This window comes from Ceratotherium simum, chromosome 14 (genome assembly GCF_057802395.1).
Source record: "Ceratotherium simum simum isolate JZ-2026a chromosome 14, ASM5780239v1, whole genome shotgun sequence".
NCBI classification, from domain to species: domain Eukaryota; kingdom Metazoa; phylum Chordata; class Mammalia; order Perissodactyla; family Rhinocerotidae; genus Ceratotherium; species Ceratotherium simum.
The window spans coordinates 55,796,754-55,813,849 of NC_141913.1; the positions used below are offsets into that span (position 1 = coordinate 55,796,754).

At 33.9% G+C, this 17,096-nt stretch overlaps 1 protein-coding gene across 1 annotated transcript in view; it reads left to right on the forward strand.

Annotated features, from left to right (window-relative positions):
- Positions 1–17,096, forward strand: part of DOK6 (docking protein 6) — a 382,532-nt gene that overhangs the window by 226,815 nt on the left and 138,621 nt on the right. The window contains exon 5 of the mRNA XM_004422628.3: positions 15,124–15,313. Coding sequence (XP_004422685.1) covers positions 15,124–15,313 — 190 coding nt within the window. The remainder of the gene's footprint in view (positions 1–15,123; positions 15,314–17,096) is intronic.

A 17,096-nucleotide genomic window follows, 5' to 3' on the forward strand; every position in this document is an offset into this window, starting at 1 on the left:
ACAATTATTCATATCCTGTGAAACTTATGTTCTGTGAACACATATTTGAAAATGCTGATATAACCAACAAAGGTGATTATCTACAGGGAAAGCTGAAAGGTGATGGTGATGGGAGCAGCCACCCTGGCAGGAATAAGATGACATTCATGGATGCAACACAATGTCTTGAATGGGCCATAGCTGTTTGCCTAGCCTTGTGTTGCGTAGATTTAATTTCATTATTTGATCGATATAGACCCTGCATATAATTAAAAAGCCAGGTTAAAATCACCACTTTCCCCATTTGGTCTTTAGTCTGCACTACAATGGAATAGAAGTCAATGCTGTATATATTTCTGCCTCTCTTTGCAATATTTGCTTCAGCGAAATCAAAGATGTTTTATAGTACTTCTCTTACCACTCTGCCAAATCTAAATGATCCATGTGTCTGCCTCTAACCATATCATTATAAAGTGAAATGCATACTGGAACAAATACCTTGAAACACCAAAGGACTCGTCCTGTTTCCTTTGCCCTGGAAACATCCCCTATACAAGCAGTGAGAACAAAGATGCAAAAGCATTCAAAAGCACTCATAGTTATGAGAAAAAAAAAGCTTTGGAGGAGAATGCTGAATCCAGAATTACTGGTGTCTCCCAGCTGCAGGCAAGAAGAGGGACTTTGAAAATAAGAGATTTATGGAGAGTGAGAAGTAAATACCTTGCCCTTCTCCTCTCCACAGGAGTTTGGGTGGACAGACATATGGTTATATCTCCTCATATAAATTGGAGGTTAATTCAAGAGCAAAGACTAGAATTTGATTCTCTGTATTGGGTTTGATGACAAGCCTGGGAAGAATAGTGGAGAGATGTCAGTAGAGCCCAGCGAGGCGTAAAAGATAAAGATCCTCAGTTGTCTCAAAACTGAGTGTGGCATGGAGGGGTACCCAAGGTTCCTATAGGCCCAGATTGGACCCCAGACACTAACTGGGAGCAGAAGGTACCGTATCACAAGAAAACAGAGTAAAGTAACTTCATAGGGATACGAGTACATACAAACCAGATAAGAGGTCCCCTGTTTCCTCTGGTGACACCTGTGACCATATCAGTTCTGCCAGCTTTCAATTTAGCCTAGAGGAAAAAGGGGGGAAGCTCAGAGATCAAATTTTGATCAGAAACTGAGTTAAACGAGTCCTCGTTTGACAGAAAACAAACACAAACATACACGCACAAAAAAAGAAAAGAAAAGAAAACCTTAATTGAATTCAATATGTAATGAATTGAATGTCATTTCATTTTATTTTTTGGTATACCCACATTTTGATGATCCATTCTTTTTCTTGCTTCAGTAAAACAAACTATAGTGTAGATCATGAAAGTCAAACATGGAGCCTGATGAATGAAAGTTGCCAAACAAATTTAGCACATCTTCAAGTTCTGTTCCACTTCTCATAAGCTATGGGGCCATGGTCAGATTAGTGAAATGCTCTACCTCTCAGCTTCCTACTCCCGAGGATAATAATGATAGGACACGTCTCATAAAAATGTTGTGAGGATTAAATAAAATACAGCATGGAAAGCAAGTAGCACAATGCCTAACAGAAAAGTCAGTATCTCTCTGGGAAATTGGTGAATGTCCCCATCACATTCACATCAGGTGCGCATTAAACAAGAAAATTCTGGGCCCCCACCCACACCTACAAAGTAAACATCTCTGGGACATGGGGCCAGACGTCTATATTTTAACAACCTCAGTGACTATGAAGTGCACTAAAGTTTGAAACCTCAGGGTAATAAACTGTCAATTATAATTAGCTTCAAAAAATCTACCAGTGAATTGAGGAATTTGTTTATTTCTTACAAGTTTCAAAATTATTGACATAAATTTCATCACAACATCCTTGTATTATCTTCTTAATACCTGTTTACACTATAGATAAACCCTTTTTTACTTCTTATAGGTTATTTGTGGCTTTTTTTCCTTAATCAGCATCATCAGAGATTTACTGATTTGTCAGACCTCTCTTCAGTATGTTTTAAATTATATTAATTTCTGCTCTCATTCACTGTTACTAATCACTCATTAGTTGCTCCACAGTTTGGGATTTAATTGCAGGTTCTTTTCAAATCTCTTGAGATGGATGTTTAGATCACTAATTTTCAACCTTTCACTTTTCTAATATATTTTATAATATATAATATATCTACATTTTTCTTTGAGCACAGTTTAAAATCCTAATAGTGACAATATCTTACCCAGAGCTCAGATTATAATATAATAAATGTTGAAATTGGAGGGGAAAGTGTGGGGGAAAGTGTTTTTAATTTCCATCTGTCGTAAGGGACAAAAATCAAAATATTATCTCTGATTATAGCCTTTGTAAATGAAAATCTAATGTATAATTTAAGTCTCTGAAGTTAACTGGATTAAAATATTTAAAAGATAAAGGAAATGGTTAGGAATCATACAAAATAAAGCAAGGCAATATAAATAAGGTGTTAATTTTACAATAAATTGATAATAAATTTGAACAAATTTTTTTTAATCAAGGCATAGCTTTTCTAAGATTGGATTAAAAAATAACCTAATTTGTACCCCTTAATAGATATTCAAATTACCCAGACTGACTCAGGAAAAAATAGAAAATATAAAGAGCCCTGTATCCACTAAAGAAATTAAAATTATTAAATGACTTCTCATACACAAACTCCAGTCCCATATAGTTGCACTGTTGAATTCTATTAAGCATTTAAAGAAGAAATAATACCAATCCTGTGCAAACTTTTTCAGAAAACAGAGGAGGAGGGATTATTCCACAACTCATTTTGTGAGGCCACTATAACCCAGATAGTAAAACCAGACAAAGTCAATACAAGAAAAGAAAATTGCAGATAAATATCTTTTATGCATATAAGTACAAAATCCTGTTAAAAATTAGAAAGTGGAATACTAAAGTATTACATAAAAAAGAGAATACACTCTAATCAATATTGGTATGTGCCAGAAATGCAAACAATCCCAGAAATCAATCAATATGTTTCACTATATTAATAGATTAAGGGATAAAATCATATGATCATTACAATTGATTCATAAAAAGCATTTGATAAACTACAACATGCATTTATGAAAACAACTCTCAAAAACTTAGGAATGGAAGGGGACTTCCACAAACTGATGAAGGACATCGATGAAAAACCTTCAGAAAATATCGTTCTTGAAGCTAAAATATTGAATGCTTTCCTCACAAGATTGGGAATAAAACAAAGATATCCTCTGTCACCACTCCTAATCAATATTCTACTTTTTCTACTTAAAGGCCTAATTTATGTAATATGACAAGAAAAGAAAGTAAAATCATAAAAATTGGTAAAAAAATAAGAAGCTAGGATTGTGTACCTAGAAAACACTAAGGAATCTATGAGAAAGCAACTACAACTAAGTGAATTCAGTGATGTTGCATAATAAAAAGATAATATACAAAAATTTGTGTATATATGTATGTGTGTGTATAAGTATTATATAGATTATTATCATCTATATAATATAGAATTCTATATAATACAGAATATAATAATCTATATAATATTTATATGCACACATATATTAGCAATGAACAATTACAAAATGAATAAAAATATCATTTACAATACCATCAAAAAACATCACATACTAAGGGATAAATTTGGCAAAGTATGTAACCACACCTCTACACTGAAAACTAAGTATTACTGAGAGAAATTAAAAGAGATCTAAATAAATGGAGTGATAAGCCATGTTTATGACTGGAATATTCAATATTGTTAAGATATCAGTTCTCCTCAAATTAACCTATAGATTCAACACAATCCCAATAAAGCTAGACATTTTTTTCTAGAACTCAACAAGGTAATTTTAAAATGCATTTGGAAGGGAAGGACCAAGACTAGCCAAACTATCTTGAAAAGGAAGAAACAAGTTGGAATGAGTTCCCTTCCTGATTTCTGGACTAATTATAAGTGACAGCAATCAAGACAGAGGATAGACAAAGAGGTCAATAGAATGAATTGAAAGAAAATGATCCACACATACATGGGTCAGTAATTTTTGACGTGGACATCCAAGCCCTTTTTCATAAACTTATTGGTCATTTCAATGAGAAAAGGAAAATTTCTTTAATAAACAAAGTGTCTGGATATCCATATGGGAAAGAATGAACCTGAAGCCCTACCTCACACCATACTCAAACATCACTTTAAGATGGATGCAACTTTGGGATAGGCTAAGATTTTCTGTATAGAACACTGAAAGCAAACTATCAAAAGAAATAATTTGGGCTTCATCAAAATTCAAACTTGTGCTCATTAAAAAAAGTAACATCAAAACATTAAAAAGGAAATAAATAAAAAATAAAAATGGAAAGCTACAAACTGGGAATAAATTAGTGATTGTTGAAGCTGGAGGCTACCAGCTTTCAAGAGCCTACTAGAATAAGCAAAAATAACCGACAGTGTTAGAAACCAGATCAGTGGTTGCTTCTAGGGGCATGTGCAGCTGGAAAATAGCATAAGGGAACTTTCTGAGGTGACAGAAAAATGGTATGTCTTGAAGTGCAGTTGTCAAAATTGAAAGAACATTATAAGTAAGATATGAATATTTCATTATGTTTCAATATAGTTCAATATGCCAGTTAATGTAAAAAATAAAATGCTAAAACTGCTATGAGAAGTGTAGGATAATATTTAACCTTCTTTCAATAACAAAGGACAACTTAGAAAAAGTAAGGAAAACTATTTTCCACTTTCTGGACTTAAATAAATACCATAAACAAAATTAATGATAAATCTGAGATGAAGTATTTGTCATTAACATGGTAGAAAAAGTTCCTAGCATTATACGATTCTCACAATCAACAAGAGAAACAGTAAACCTAATTTTTAAAAAAAATCCTTTGCCAGATTTTTATACAAAAGTTTTTTACATAAAATTTTTGCCAGATTTTATTTATTGGCATTTATATAAATTTATTTATATAAATATATAACATAAATATATATTTATATAAATTTATATAAATGCTAATATATAAAATATATTTTTATTTGGAATTTATATTGGTAAGGAATTTCTGAAAAGAAATTTGATAGTGTGTGATTCTTAAAAGAGTTTATGGCATTTAATCTAATGATTCAGATTTTAGTACCCAATGCAAGTTAATAATCAAGAATATTAAAATGATCCAAAATTTATACACAAGAATAAAGTAAACCCTGTAACTCAATATCAAATCAATGAATTATTCAGCAAATTAAGCTGAAAGTTGGTTATTTTATTGCAGCTTAATTTACATTAGACAAAAGTTGGCTTAACTTCAATATTAATTGAATAGATAATTATTAAATAAAATATGGCATAGCTATACAGTGAAATATTATGCATTTATTAAAAATTATATCCCCAAGGAATATTTAATAGCATATGAAAATTCTTAAACTATAATAAGTGCAATATAAAGGGTTTAATACTTTGTATTTGATATAATAAGAATTATATGTGAATGTTTGTATTTTAAAATACAGTATTTCTTTAACAGAGACTATCTCTGTAAGGTATCGTAGCAGTTGAATTTATTTATTTTTATTTTTTCATTTTTGGTGAGGAAGACTGGCTCTGGGCTAACATTTGTTGCCCATCCTCCTCTTGTGGCTTGAGGAAGATTGTCCCTAAGCCAACATCTGTGCCAATCCTGCTCTATTTGTATGTGGGATGCCGCCACAGCATGGCTTGATGAGCAGTGTGTAGGTCTGCAACCGGCATCCAAACCCGTGAAGCCCAGGCTGCCGAAGCAGAGCATGTGAGCCCAACCACTACGCCACGGGGCCGGCCCTGATTTATTTCATTTTTTAAAATGATTTTCTGTATTTACTACAATGAACATGAGTTACTTGGAAATGCAGATAAAATGCTATCAAAGGTCATTTTTTGTAAAGGAAAAAAAAAAAGAAGGAAAGAAAGAAATTGCTGAGGAATTAAAAACTATTGCTGGGATTTTTTTTTTTAAGTGATGCCAATTGATTCAAGAAATACAAGGGCTCCAGTTCCCAGTGGCCATTGAGCAGATGGCCGCTGGCAACTGAATTTATTGGATCCATTGCCACATTATAATAAAATACATTTTGACAAATGTCAGTACTATGATGGAAATGGAGTCACAATTTCTGAAGAGTTCCACCAATTTTGACAAGCATAAATCATGCTTTGTTTCATTGCTGGATTAATTATATTATACAGATCTCAGGGTGTATCTAAATGTGCAAATATCAGCTTTCTCAGTGTGGCTCCATTTCTAAAGCTGCTGAAATTGAAGGCTGACCACTGCCATATCCCAATATTGTGGAAATTCAAAGATGGGAATATGAAGTTCAGAATGATCTTGAAATATCTCGTTATTTTATGAGTAATATCCGGTTCTGTTTAACTTTTTTTTTTAGCACTTCATATAACTATAAAAAAAAAAAAGCAGACTGTATGAAGCAACTCGATGAACCAAGATTCCAAATTGAGATGAATACTCAGTAATAAATTCCAACACTCCCATCCCAGAGTATGTTCGGTTTTTCAAATACCAGATTTTTGTGGACTTATTCATTAATGCTTAATATTAGACCAGTGACTCTGGCTTTTGACTAAATAACAATTAGTAAATTATTAATTTAGTATTAATATTAAAATTTCATGTTTTTAATTGGGATGTAGCAATTGTTAAAAATACAGAGCACAGAAGGGGACTTGCTTGTGGTCTCAGAAGTGTACTGCAGGCCCAGAGCAGTGTATAATGAGTGAAAAGCACCATGGCATTCTAAAGAGCAGGCTGGAAAATTCACTGAAGAGGATTTTTTGAAGGTCTTTCATGGGAGACGGGCAGAAAGGAGGGGGAACACCCCCCTCCAAGCAGGAGGAAAGTGAAAGGCAAGAGAACCACTTGGAATTGGGATTGTTTGCCCGATTGGGAGACTGGCCTCTTGATTCTTCCATGTTGTGGAGCTGTAGAATCACGTAGTCCTGCCCAGACTGACACCAGCACAGTGTGCAGGAAAGTCTTTGGGACAACCTGAGTTTGGAGGTATAGTGGTCTCTGTTCTCACCGTGATGAATCTGAGGTCAGGATGCAGGAATCGTGGTTGTTCATGATAGCCAAATAAGGAGATAAAGGTCACCAACGGGACAAGATACTTCCCACACTTGATGAGACAGCCAAGTTTGGGTGTTTTAATGAACTAGCTGCCATAATACATTTAATTTAAACAGTCTTCCATAAATATTGGGTTTTCTGATCACATGACATTTTGAGGAACAAAATGAATTCTCTTGACATAAAATAATCTCAGTTAAATCTTTAAAGTTATTTTGACCAGTAAGTTGTATATAGAGTGAGTTTTACTATATGGAATCACTGGCTGATAGAAACAGCTAAGAAATTCAAAATGGTAAATAAATTGTCCAATTATTTACAGCTATTACTAATCATTACATAACCAGTTCATATATTATATATAAATGTTTGTAATTATTAATTTTCTTTAAGTTATTTAATAATATCTAAACATTTCAATTCATGAACTTTTAACAAATATTTAAGTCTCTACTCTCTGAAAGACCCTGGAATTGAAATTAAGAAATTTGGGGATGTCACCAGAGAGCTAAAGAATGCCTTTCTTTTTGTGGGGTTTCTCCTTGAGAGCCACGCTTGGATTTAGAGGAAGAGAAGGTAAAAGTATAGTTCACACCCACCCACATAGCTGGAGTTATCATAAAATTTAACCTCTCCCCATGAAAAACCTGATGGATTTTAATATTTATAGATCTCTTGGTTTCCAAATATTTAAGTGTAATACTTAGTTCCATGTCCCATTCTTTCTTTTAACCCAACCTTCAAATCCACAACTTCTGAAATAGTGGGATAAGTGGATGTATAGAGGAGATAAGCGTGTTCAGCAATCAGCTCACAACTAAAACTTACCAGGACCCTTCTTTGAAAAAAGAAGAAACTGGCATCCAATAGACATTTCCCAAATTTCTTCTAAGTGACTAATATACAAAAGATGCATTTTATATTATGCAATCACAACACACTGAATGTTCACTGTGTACTAGATGCACAAAATTATTTCATACATAAATCCCAAACGCCTATTCAAAGAAAAATTCCAATTGATTACAAGGGAAACTTAGCTGAGCAGATATGTCAGTTGTTCGGTATGGTTCTCCCTTAAAACCAGTTCTCCATCTGTCCTATTACAAGATGGAAATTATCAAGGACCTGGTTGAAGAGCTCATCATCCTTTTGTTTTCTGTTTCTTTACTTCTCCTCACTAGATGTTGTTTTGCTTCATGTCAGAAACCCCATCTCTGAGCCTCAGGTTCCTGCTGCAGCTACATTCTCCACTTACCTCCACCGGCCGGGCTCAAGCTAATTGCTGTACTTGGATTATTAGTGCCTTCCCTAAACTAGAACCATTTAAAACGTCCCTGGCTGAGAAAGGAAGGTTTCGGTCCTTCTCGGGCTGATGACCCATTCAACCTCCCGCACATATCCTGGGGTCTCGCTATCCCTCAGGACTATCTCTCCTGAGTGTAGCTACCCTTTCTCGCCAGACCTTGTCCAATTTGTAGCCCCTTTGAGACTATTCTTGTGGTTGGGACCTTAATCTTGTGTCCCAGGCCTTTTGGGACACGATCTATTCCTTTGGATGTCTTAATCCAGCCCTAGAGTAAAAATGCCCTTGTAAATGTAACTGCAGATTCAATAATAGTATCTTTGCTGGACGTAGCAATTAGTTTAATAAATATTCCACCTTGTTATCGCTTTTGGCCATTTAAAATAAAATTATGTATTTTTATATATCAGCCGTTATTCAAACCTAAATTTTACCAAAATGCAATTTCATAGGCAACGTGTTGGGATTCTTTTTCACTATAGAATTCTATAGTTTATGTGTGTGAATACATTTTAATCTATTTTTTTACATAATCTTTTTAAAAATTTATTTCTTCACACATTCAGTAGTCTTCAGAAGACTTCATGTTAGTACAATTTGTATTCATGTTTCAGGATATTATTATCTTAATTTGGACAATTAGTTTCTTTTCTAATTCTTCTCAATTCTTTTGGAAATGTGTTATTTAGTGCTCCTCAATAGTGGTTTTATTGTTATTGTTGATTATCTTAAAAGACAATAGTTAGAATGTATGTACCTTGATGAATTGTAAACTATCTTCCAGGTGCCTCCTTTCTTTCTATGCCTGGCTCCCTTTTGTTCCAATTGACATGAGAGCTCTCTCTTGCCAAATCACTCACAAGTCAATTGAGATGGGACTAATTTATTTGAGCAGAGATTAGAGAACAGGTTGGAATAAAATGTGCTGATTTGTTCTACTGGAACATAGCATCACTTTTCAAAAGCATTCCTCGTCATTTCTCTAATGCTACTACTTCCTTGACAATATTATAAAATGAGTTTCACAAATCAACAGTTCTTTCAAAATGTGGTCCCCAGAGCAGCAGCATCAACATCCCCTGGGAACAATTAGAAATGTGAGTTAACCAGCCCCAGCATAGACATACTGCGGCAGAACGATAAGCATGGAGGATGCCTAGCAATCTGTGTTGAAACAAGCCTTCCAGGTAATTTTGATGCACAGTAAAGCTTGAAAAACACTACTCTAACCAGTAAAAACCAAACTTATGTTCTTAAATAAGAAAGCGACATGATTAGAGAGTGATTTAAAATGCCTACCTGTAGACTTATTTCACAAAGGTAACCTTTTAAAAAGTCATTTTAGTGGAGCCGATTTATGCCATATTGAAATGGTCTTTCCAGTAGAAACCATAACAAAATTTAGTAAAACAACATGTTCTACGTTACTAAGGGCATAAAATAATTTATTCATAGAAAATTCAGAAACCTTCCTTCTATTATAATGGGATTCAAAGAAATAGAGTTTACTGGATAACCTGACCTGCTGCCCTCGTCTCTATGTGCCTAGTTTTTTTGCTGCATTAAATTGGTCTGCTTTTTAATTGAATGTCAAATCCCTGGAAATTAACCATTAGGTGAAGATAGATTTTGAATATTTAAAAATTGAAAATAAAATTTCTTAGGATAATTCCTTTTATAAGATGCAAGAAATGGCTTCAAAAGGAAGAGTGGAGCCTTCTAAACCAAAGCAAGAAAGGGTTAACTTGAGTTGCTAGGTAACAAAGTGTGTGAAGACTGGGAACATAGAAGGCAGACAAGAAGGAAGCGACATCACAGGTACATTTCTCCTACTTTTTATTGCCTAGAGCTGGCCCTGGAAGGACTGGGACAAGTTATCCAATCACTTTGTATTTGCTTGTAAATGTGCCTCAATGATTTTGATATCTAGAGCCCTATATCATGTGAATCTTATGAAATTCACTTATTCATTATTTTCTGGCTTTTTCCAATGTCCATTGTGATGATTATACTCTTTTTTTTTGTAATAAGAAATATATTGCTTATTAAGACAAACAAATGCAAAACTGTGTGAGAGGTGCTATACTGGAATTATCTGCCAATATTGTTCTCTGAACGATACCATACTCATTTATATCTTGATGGGTTTTTTTCTTAAGCTTTTTTTATTGAGGTAACATTGGTTTATAACATTATATAAATTTCAGGTGTACATCGTTATATTTTGACTTCTGCGTAGATTACATCATGTTCATCACCCAAAGACTAATTACCATCCGTCACCATACACATGTGCCCTATTACCCCTTTCGCCCTCCTCTCTCCTCCCTTCCCCTCTGGTAACCACCAATATAATCTCTGTAACTATGTGTTTGTTTGTTGTTATTGTTATTGTTTTTATCTTCTACTTATGAGTGAAATCATACAGTATTTAACTTTATCCATCTGACATTTCGCTTAGCATAGTTCCATCAAGTTCTACCCATGTTGTCTTAAATGGCAAGATTTCTTATTTTCTTATAGCTGAGTAGTATTCCATTGGGTAAATATACCACATCTTCTTTAGCCATTCATCCATTGATGGGCACTTAGGTTGTTTCCAAGTTTTGGCTACTGTGAATAATGCTGCAAAACACACAAGGGTGCAAATATCTTTTCACATTCGTGTTTTCATTTTCTTTGGATTAAATACCCAGAAGTGGAATAGCTGGATCATATGGTAGTTCTAGTCTTAATTTTTTGAGGAATCTCCATACTGTTTTCCATAGTGGCTGCACTGGTTTACATTCCCTCCAGCAGTATATGAGAGTTCCTTTTTCTCTACGTCCTCTCCAACACTTGTTATTTCTGGTCTTTTTAATAATAACTATCCTGACTGATGTAAGGTAATATCTCATTGTAGTTTTGATTTGCATTTCCCTAATAATTAGCGATGTTGAACATCTTTTCATGTGCCTGTTGGCCATGTGTATATCTGCTTTGGAAAAATGTCTGTTTGTATCCTCTGCCTATTTTTTGATTGGGTTGTTTTTTCTATTGTTGAGTTCTATGAGTTCTTTATATATTTTGGTAATTAACCAATTATCAGACATATGGTTTACAAAATCTTCTCCCAATTGTTCGGTTGTCTTCATTTTGTTGATGGTTACCTTTGCTGTGCAGAAGCTTTTTAATTTGATGTAGTCCTGTTTGTTTTGTTTTGTTTTGTTTTGCTTGCCTGGTGAGACATGATATTCGAAAAGGTGCTGCTAAGATGGATGTTGAAGACTGTACTGCCTACATTTTCTTCTAGGAGTTTTGTGGTTTTAGGTCTTACATTCAAAGCTTTAATCCATTTTGAGTTAATTTTTGTATATGATGTAAGATAATGGTCTACTTTCATTCTTTTGCATATGGCTGTCCAGTTTTCCTACACCTTTTATTGAAGAGACTTTCCTTTCTGCACTATATCTTCTTGGCTCCCTTGTCTAAAATTAGCTGTCCATAGATGTGTGGATTTATTTCTGGGCTCTCATTCTCTTCCATTGATCTATGTGTCTGTTTTTCTGCCAGTACCATGCTGTTTTGATTTCTATAGCTTTGTAGTATATTTTGAAATCAGGGAGTGTGATACCCCCAGCTTTGTTCTTTTTTCTCAGGATTCCTTTGGCTATTTGGGGTCTTCTGTTGTTCCTTATAAATTTTAGGATTCTTTGTTCTATTTCTGTGAAAAATGTCATTGAGACTTTGATAGGGGTTGCATTGAATCTGTAAATTGCTTTAGGAAGTATGGACATTTTAACTATTTTAGTTCTTCCAAACCATGGGCAAAGAATATCTTTTTATTTCTTTATGTTTTCTATTTCTTTCAACAGTGTTTCCTAGTTTTTAGTGTACAGGTCTTTCACCTTTTTGGTTAAATTTATTCCCAAGTATTTTATTCTTTTTGTTGTGATTTTAAATGGGATTGTATGCTTGATTTCTCTTTCTGCTATCTTGTTGTTAGTATAGAAATGCAATTGATTTTTTATGTTGATTTTGTATCCTGCAACTTACCATATTCATTTATTATTTCTAATAGTTTTCTGGTGGATTCTTTGGAGTTTTCTATATATAAAATCATATCATCTGAAAATACTGACAGTTTTACTTCTTCCTTTCCAATTTGGATCCCTTTTATTTCTTTTTCTTGCCTGATAGCTCTGGCTAGGACTTGCAATACTATGTTAAATAAGAGTAGTAAAAGTAAGCACCCTTGTCTTGTTCCTCTTCTTAAAAGGATAGCTTTCAGTTTTTCTCCATTGAGTGTGATATTGGCTATGGGTTTTTCATATATGGCCTTTATTGTGTTGGGATACTTTCCTTCTATACTCCTTTTATTCAGAGTTTTTATCATAAGTGAGTGCTGTATCTTGTCAAATGCTTTCTCTGCATCTATTGAGATGATCATTCTTCCTTATTTATTATGCTAGGTTTTATCTGCTAACGTTAGAGCACACAGACATTTCAGTGAAAATAGAATGGTTCTTCTGGGGGCTCTATAATACTCTGTAATTTATATGTAATGTTTCATGTACCATTCATTTGAAGGACTTTCAATGTCAGGATTCTTTTTTTACATGTTCTCTTTTTTCAAATATCAAACTATGGGTGTGAATATCAAGGGTCAATGCAGCCTTAGACAACAGTAAGGTTGATTAATGATGTTTAATAATTTCAGGATTTGGGGAAAAGTGTTGTTATTTCTTGGCATTTTGTCAATGACTCTTTGGTTCTTCAGACTCTGGAATTGATGGAAAGGAAAGAATTTAGAGGAATGTTTTCCTTTCCACTTTTATCATGGCAGTATTTTCCCTCTGCACAACAGATGCCACTGACGTATGATTAGATCCAAATGCAGAAGTTGAACTTCATCAAAAGGGTCTTGATCAGAGAAAAGAAGATTGCTGTTCCGGCGTTATCCGTATTCCTGAGTCACTCTATTGGGTCTGAGTTTCATTTATACTCTTCTATGAGATTATGTCCCTTTGATTTACTACTTGTAATCCCTTTAGAGTGGGAATTGTGGTAGGAATGTGAGTGATGTATTTAATGCTAAAAGTTGACATTTTACTTGGTTGCCCACTGGAATTTTAATCATTTATGGAATATGTGTATAGATAGATAGGTAGATATAGACATAGATATGGATATAGGTATGGGCTTCTTTATTGCAGATAATTAATGGGGCAATGTTCTTTCTTCATTTTTCAGCTATAGAATTTATCTCATCTTCTCTTTTCTTTAGAAAAAGAATGTGAAATCTATATACATATTAGTTTCATGAGTCAATAAGTAAAAAGTTGAATCATTAGGTTATTTTTTATCCAAAAATATCTAGACACTTGAGTATAAATATTGCCCATATGGTTACCAAATTTCAAGCTGTCGTGCTTAAGTTAAATTTAACCCATTTGGAATCTGAATATTGTTTTTTTGGCATCAGCAAATCCTTACTTTACAAAATACCTGCCACAGAAAAGGTTCTTTTTATTATGCAGACAATTCCAGTTCAGTACCAGCAAACATACAGTGTTTAAGATCATGGCATTATGATGGATGATAGCACTTTTCTAGACATATGAATCCTTTTCCAACAGCAGCTGTATCAGTATGGCTCTCTAAATAATTAATTCAACTGCCTTTAAAGCACTATTCACAATTAAATTCAAACTCACAAAGATATATCTGCCAGTAATTCTTAAGCTTTTTGTTGTCATGACTCATTATATTTTTTGTAACTCCTCTATTCTTGCAGCCCTTATTCATCATGGGACATATTTATTTTATTCATACAGTTAACCAATATTTATCGATCACTTCCTATAAACCAAAAATATGGTGCTAGGAACTAGATATTTTATAGGACACTTTATAGGTCATACCAAGTTCTTTACTTCCTGGAACTTACGAACTAACCTTATTTTTCAAAGTAAAGTGCATCTAATGCATTTAAATGGGGATCAAGGGCTGCAGAATTTTGCAGTAGCCTTTGAGATACACAGAAAGTTATAAAGCAAGGTTTGGAATCATTGCCTAATGATCAGATTTTCAACTATAAAATATCCAGGAATGAAAGCAGTTATGTATTTTTATTTTGCTTACTAAAACGTCTAAAGTTCTGCAGAAGGCAGTAATGAATATCTGCAATTATCATATGCTGAATTTGTCCATGAATACAATGTGTTTTGAGAGTTAGTCTCAGTGTGCATTAAATGCTTCAGACCACAAAGATGAAATTGAGTAAATTCCTACTTAAATTAAATAAGACATTCAGGAATTGTATATATGCCATCCACTTAAGATTGTGTGAAGAGGCAGACGGTGAGCACCATTTGGGCAGAGACCCCACTTAGCTTTTTACCCTAATGTTTCCATTGTTCAATTTAACCATTTCATCCCCATCATAGAGAATGCATGCAACAAAAAGTTATAGAATGAGTGGATGAATAAATGATTAAGAATAATTTAATTAACTCCTTTCTTCATACACCAAGTGGAAAAAGGTAGTGTGGTGTATATTGATGTCACCAAGGGACATGATAATGCTTTCTGAAGGCTATAGGTAGGTATAAAAGTTAATACAATGCTGTCATAAAGAGTCATACCTCTGTTCACTTAATTTTCTCCATTATTTGTTTCTTTGCAGAGCGATTCAATGTGTATCTTATGCCTACACCAAATCTGGATATTTATGGCGAATGCACAATGCAGATCACTCATGAGAATATCTATCTCTGGGATATCCACAATGCCAAAGTCAAACTGGTGATGTGGCCTCTCAGCTCGCTGAGGAGATACGGGCGGGACTCAACGTGGTTCACGTTTGAGTCAGGAAGGTAAGCTTCAGGTGTAGGAACCAAGTGCAGGAGGTGTCTCCTGAACGAAAGGATCTGTCCACCAGTGCCCAGGAGGACCATTGTTTTTATAAAGGGTAGAAATCACCAAATACATAATTTCTTCACATTCTTGTTGATAATCTGAATAAAACCGTGTTAATTCTATGGCAAGTTAATTACACCATTCAAAATAATTTCAGTCTCTTACACTGGCATCAAACTAGTTTTATAATTATTTGAGTCATGCCATATATTTTGCAATATTACTATAGTACTGTATTTTTGGTGTATCCCACTATATTTTTGGTGCAATAGGAGTCCTATAAAATTCAACATGTTATTGCTAGCATTATTTTTCTAAATTTTTTATAAGCAAACAATTTTGAAAGGAGTTTTCTATAAAATTGTTTAAATATTACTTTTTAGCTTGGAGATAAGTTATCCAGATGTTTATGTTAATAACATTAGCTAAGTATAAATATTAATTCAGAATGACTGAAGAAATTTTGGCAAATTCACAATTTATGAAATGTGTAACTCAGATTTTAAACTTAGTATGTCAGGGCAAATACGTTGGTTTCTTGATCACAGCATATAGTTGGAATCTATAAATGTCTGAAATGAATGCCTGCTTCATAGTCATTATTCACAGACGTGGGTTTAGACATGAGCTTCAGTCAGCTAAATCAATGTCATTAACTATGACTCCTTTGTGATATTGTTTAAGCAGCCAAGACAAAACTTAGGTTTGGGGATTCCATATAAGAGATGTTTAATGCATCAGTCTTCACTCTGGGTATGTGATTTATCACATTCTGAGAACGAATCTGTGGCATTATAAGGTAATTATAGTGAAGTCACTATGTGACTGGTTAGACAAATTATGATATAGTTGTACAACAATACTACCTACTGATGACACACACGTGGATGAATCTCAAAAGCATTATTCTAAGCAATATGTATGATTCCATTTGTAGAAAATTCTACAACAGACAAAACTAATTTATAGTGACAGAAAGCAAATCAGTAGTTGCCGGGGGTTGGAGATTGGGAGAGAATGGAGTCAAAGGGGCACAAAGGAACTTTGGGGGATGATGAAAATGTCCTGTATTTTGACATTTGTCAAAAACCATGGAACTGTTTACTAAATATTGGTGAGTATTATTATATGCAAATTATGCCCTAATGTTTTTAATCTGAAAAAAAATTGGGGAAAAGAAAGTAGGAAGCGATTTACTCTTCTTATTTTATATACTTTCATACTGTTTGGATGTTTGGCAGTGAGCATTTGTTAATTTTATAATAAAACACTTCCTCTGGAAGGAATCGGGCCAAGGAAGGAGGAGAACCCTGAGCATTCTCTGGATAGGGGATCTTGAATATGCGGTATACATCCAGGCCTTTACTCCTAGGCAGGTAAAATATGGTCAGAAATCTGTTTTTGTAACCTGGGCAGGTTTGCACTTTTTATGTTTTCTTTGTAAATCTCTATTTTCCCTTAGTATTGAGATTTTTTAATACCTTATATTGTCTGATTTAAAAGTTAACACAAACTTTTGAGGGAGAGGTTGCAAAGAAAAGCTTAAAATCACTCATAATTTCTCCATCTTAAGAAAAATCAAGATTTTTTAATATTTTAGTGTACTTCTTTCTAATATATTTTCTTTTTTTTTTTATAATTTTATTTATTTATTTTTTCCCCCAAAGCCCCAGTAGATAGGTGTATGTCATAGCTGCACATCCTTCTAGTTGCTGTATGCAGCCTCAGCATGGCCGGAGA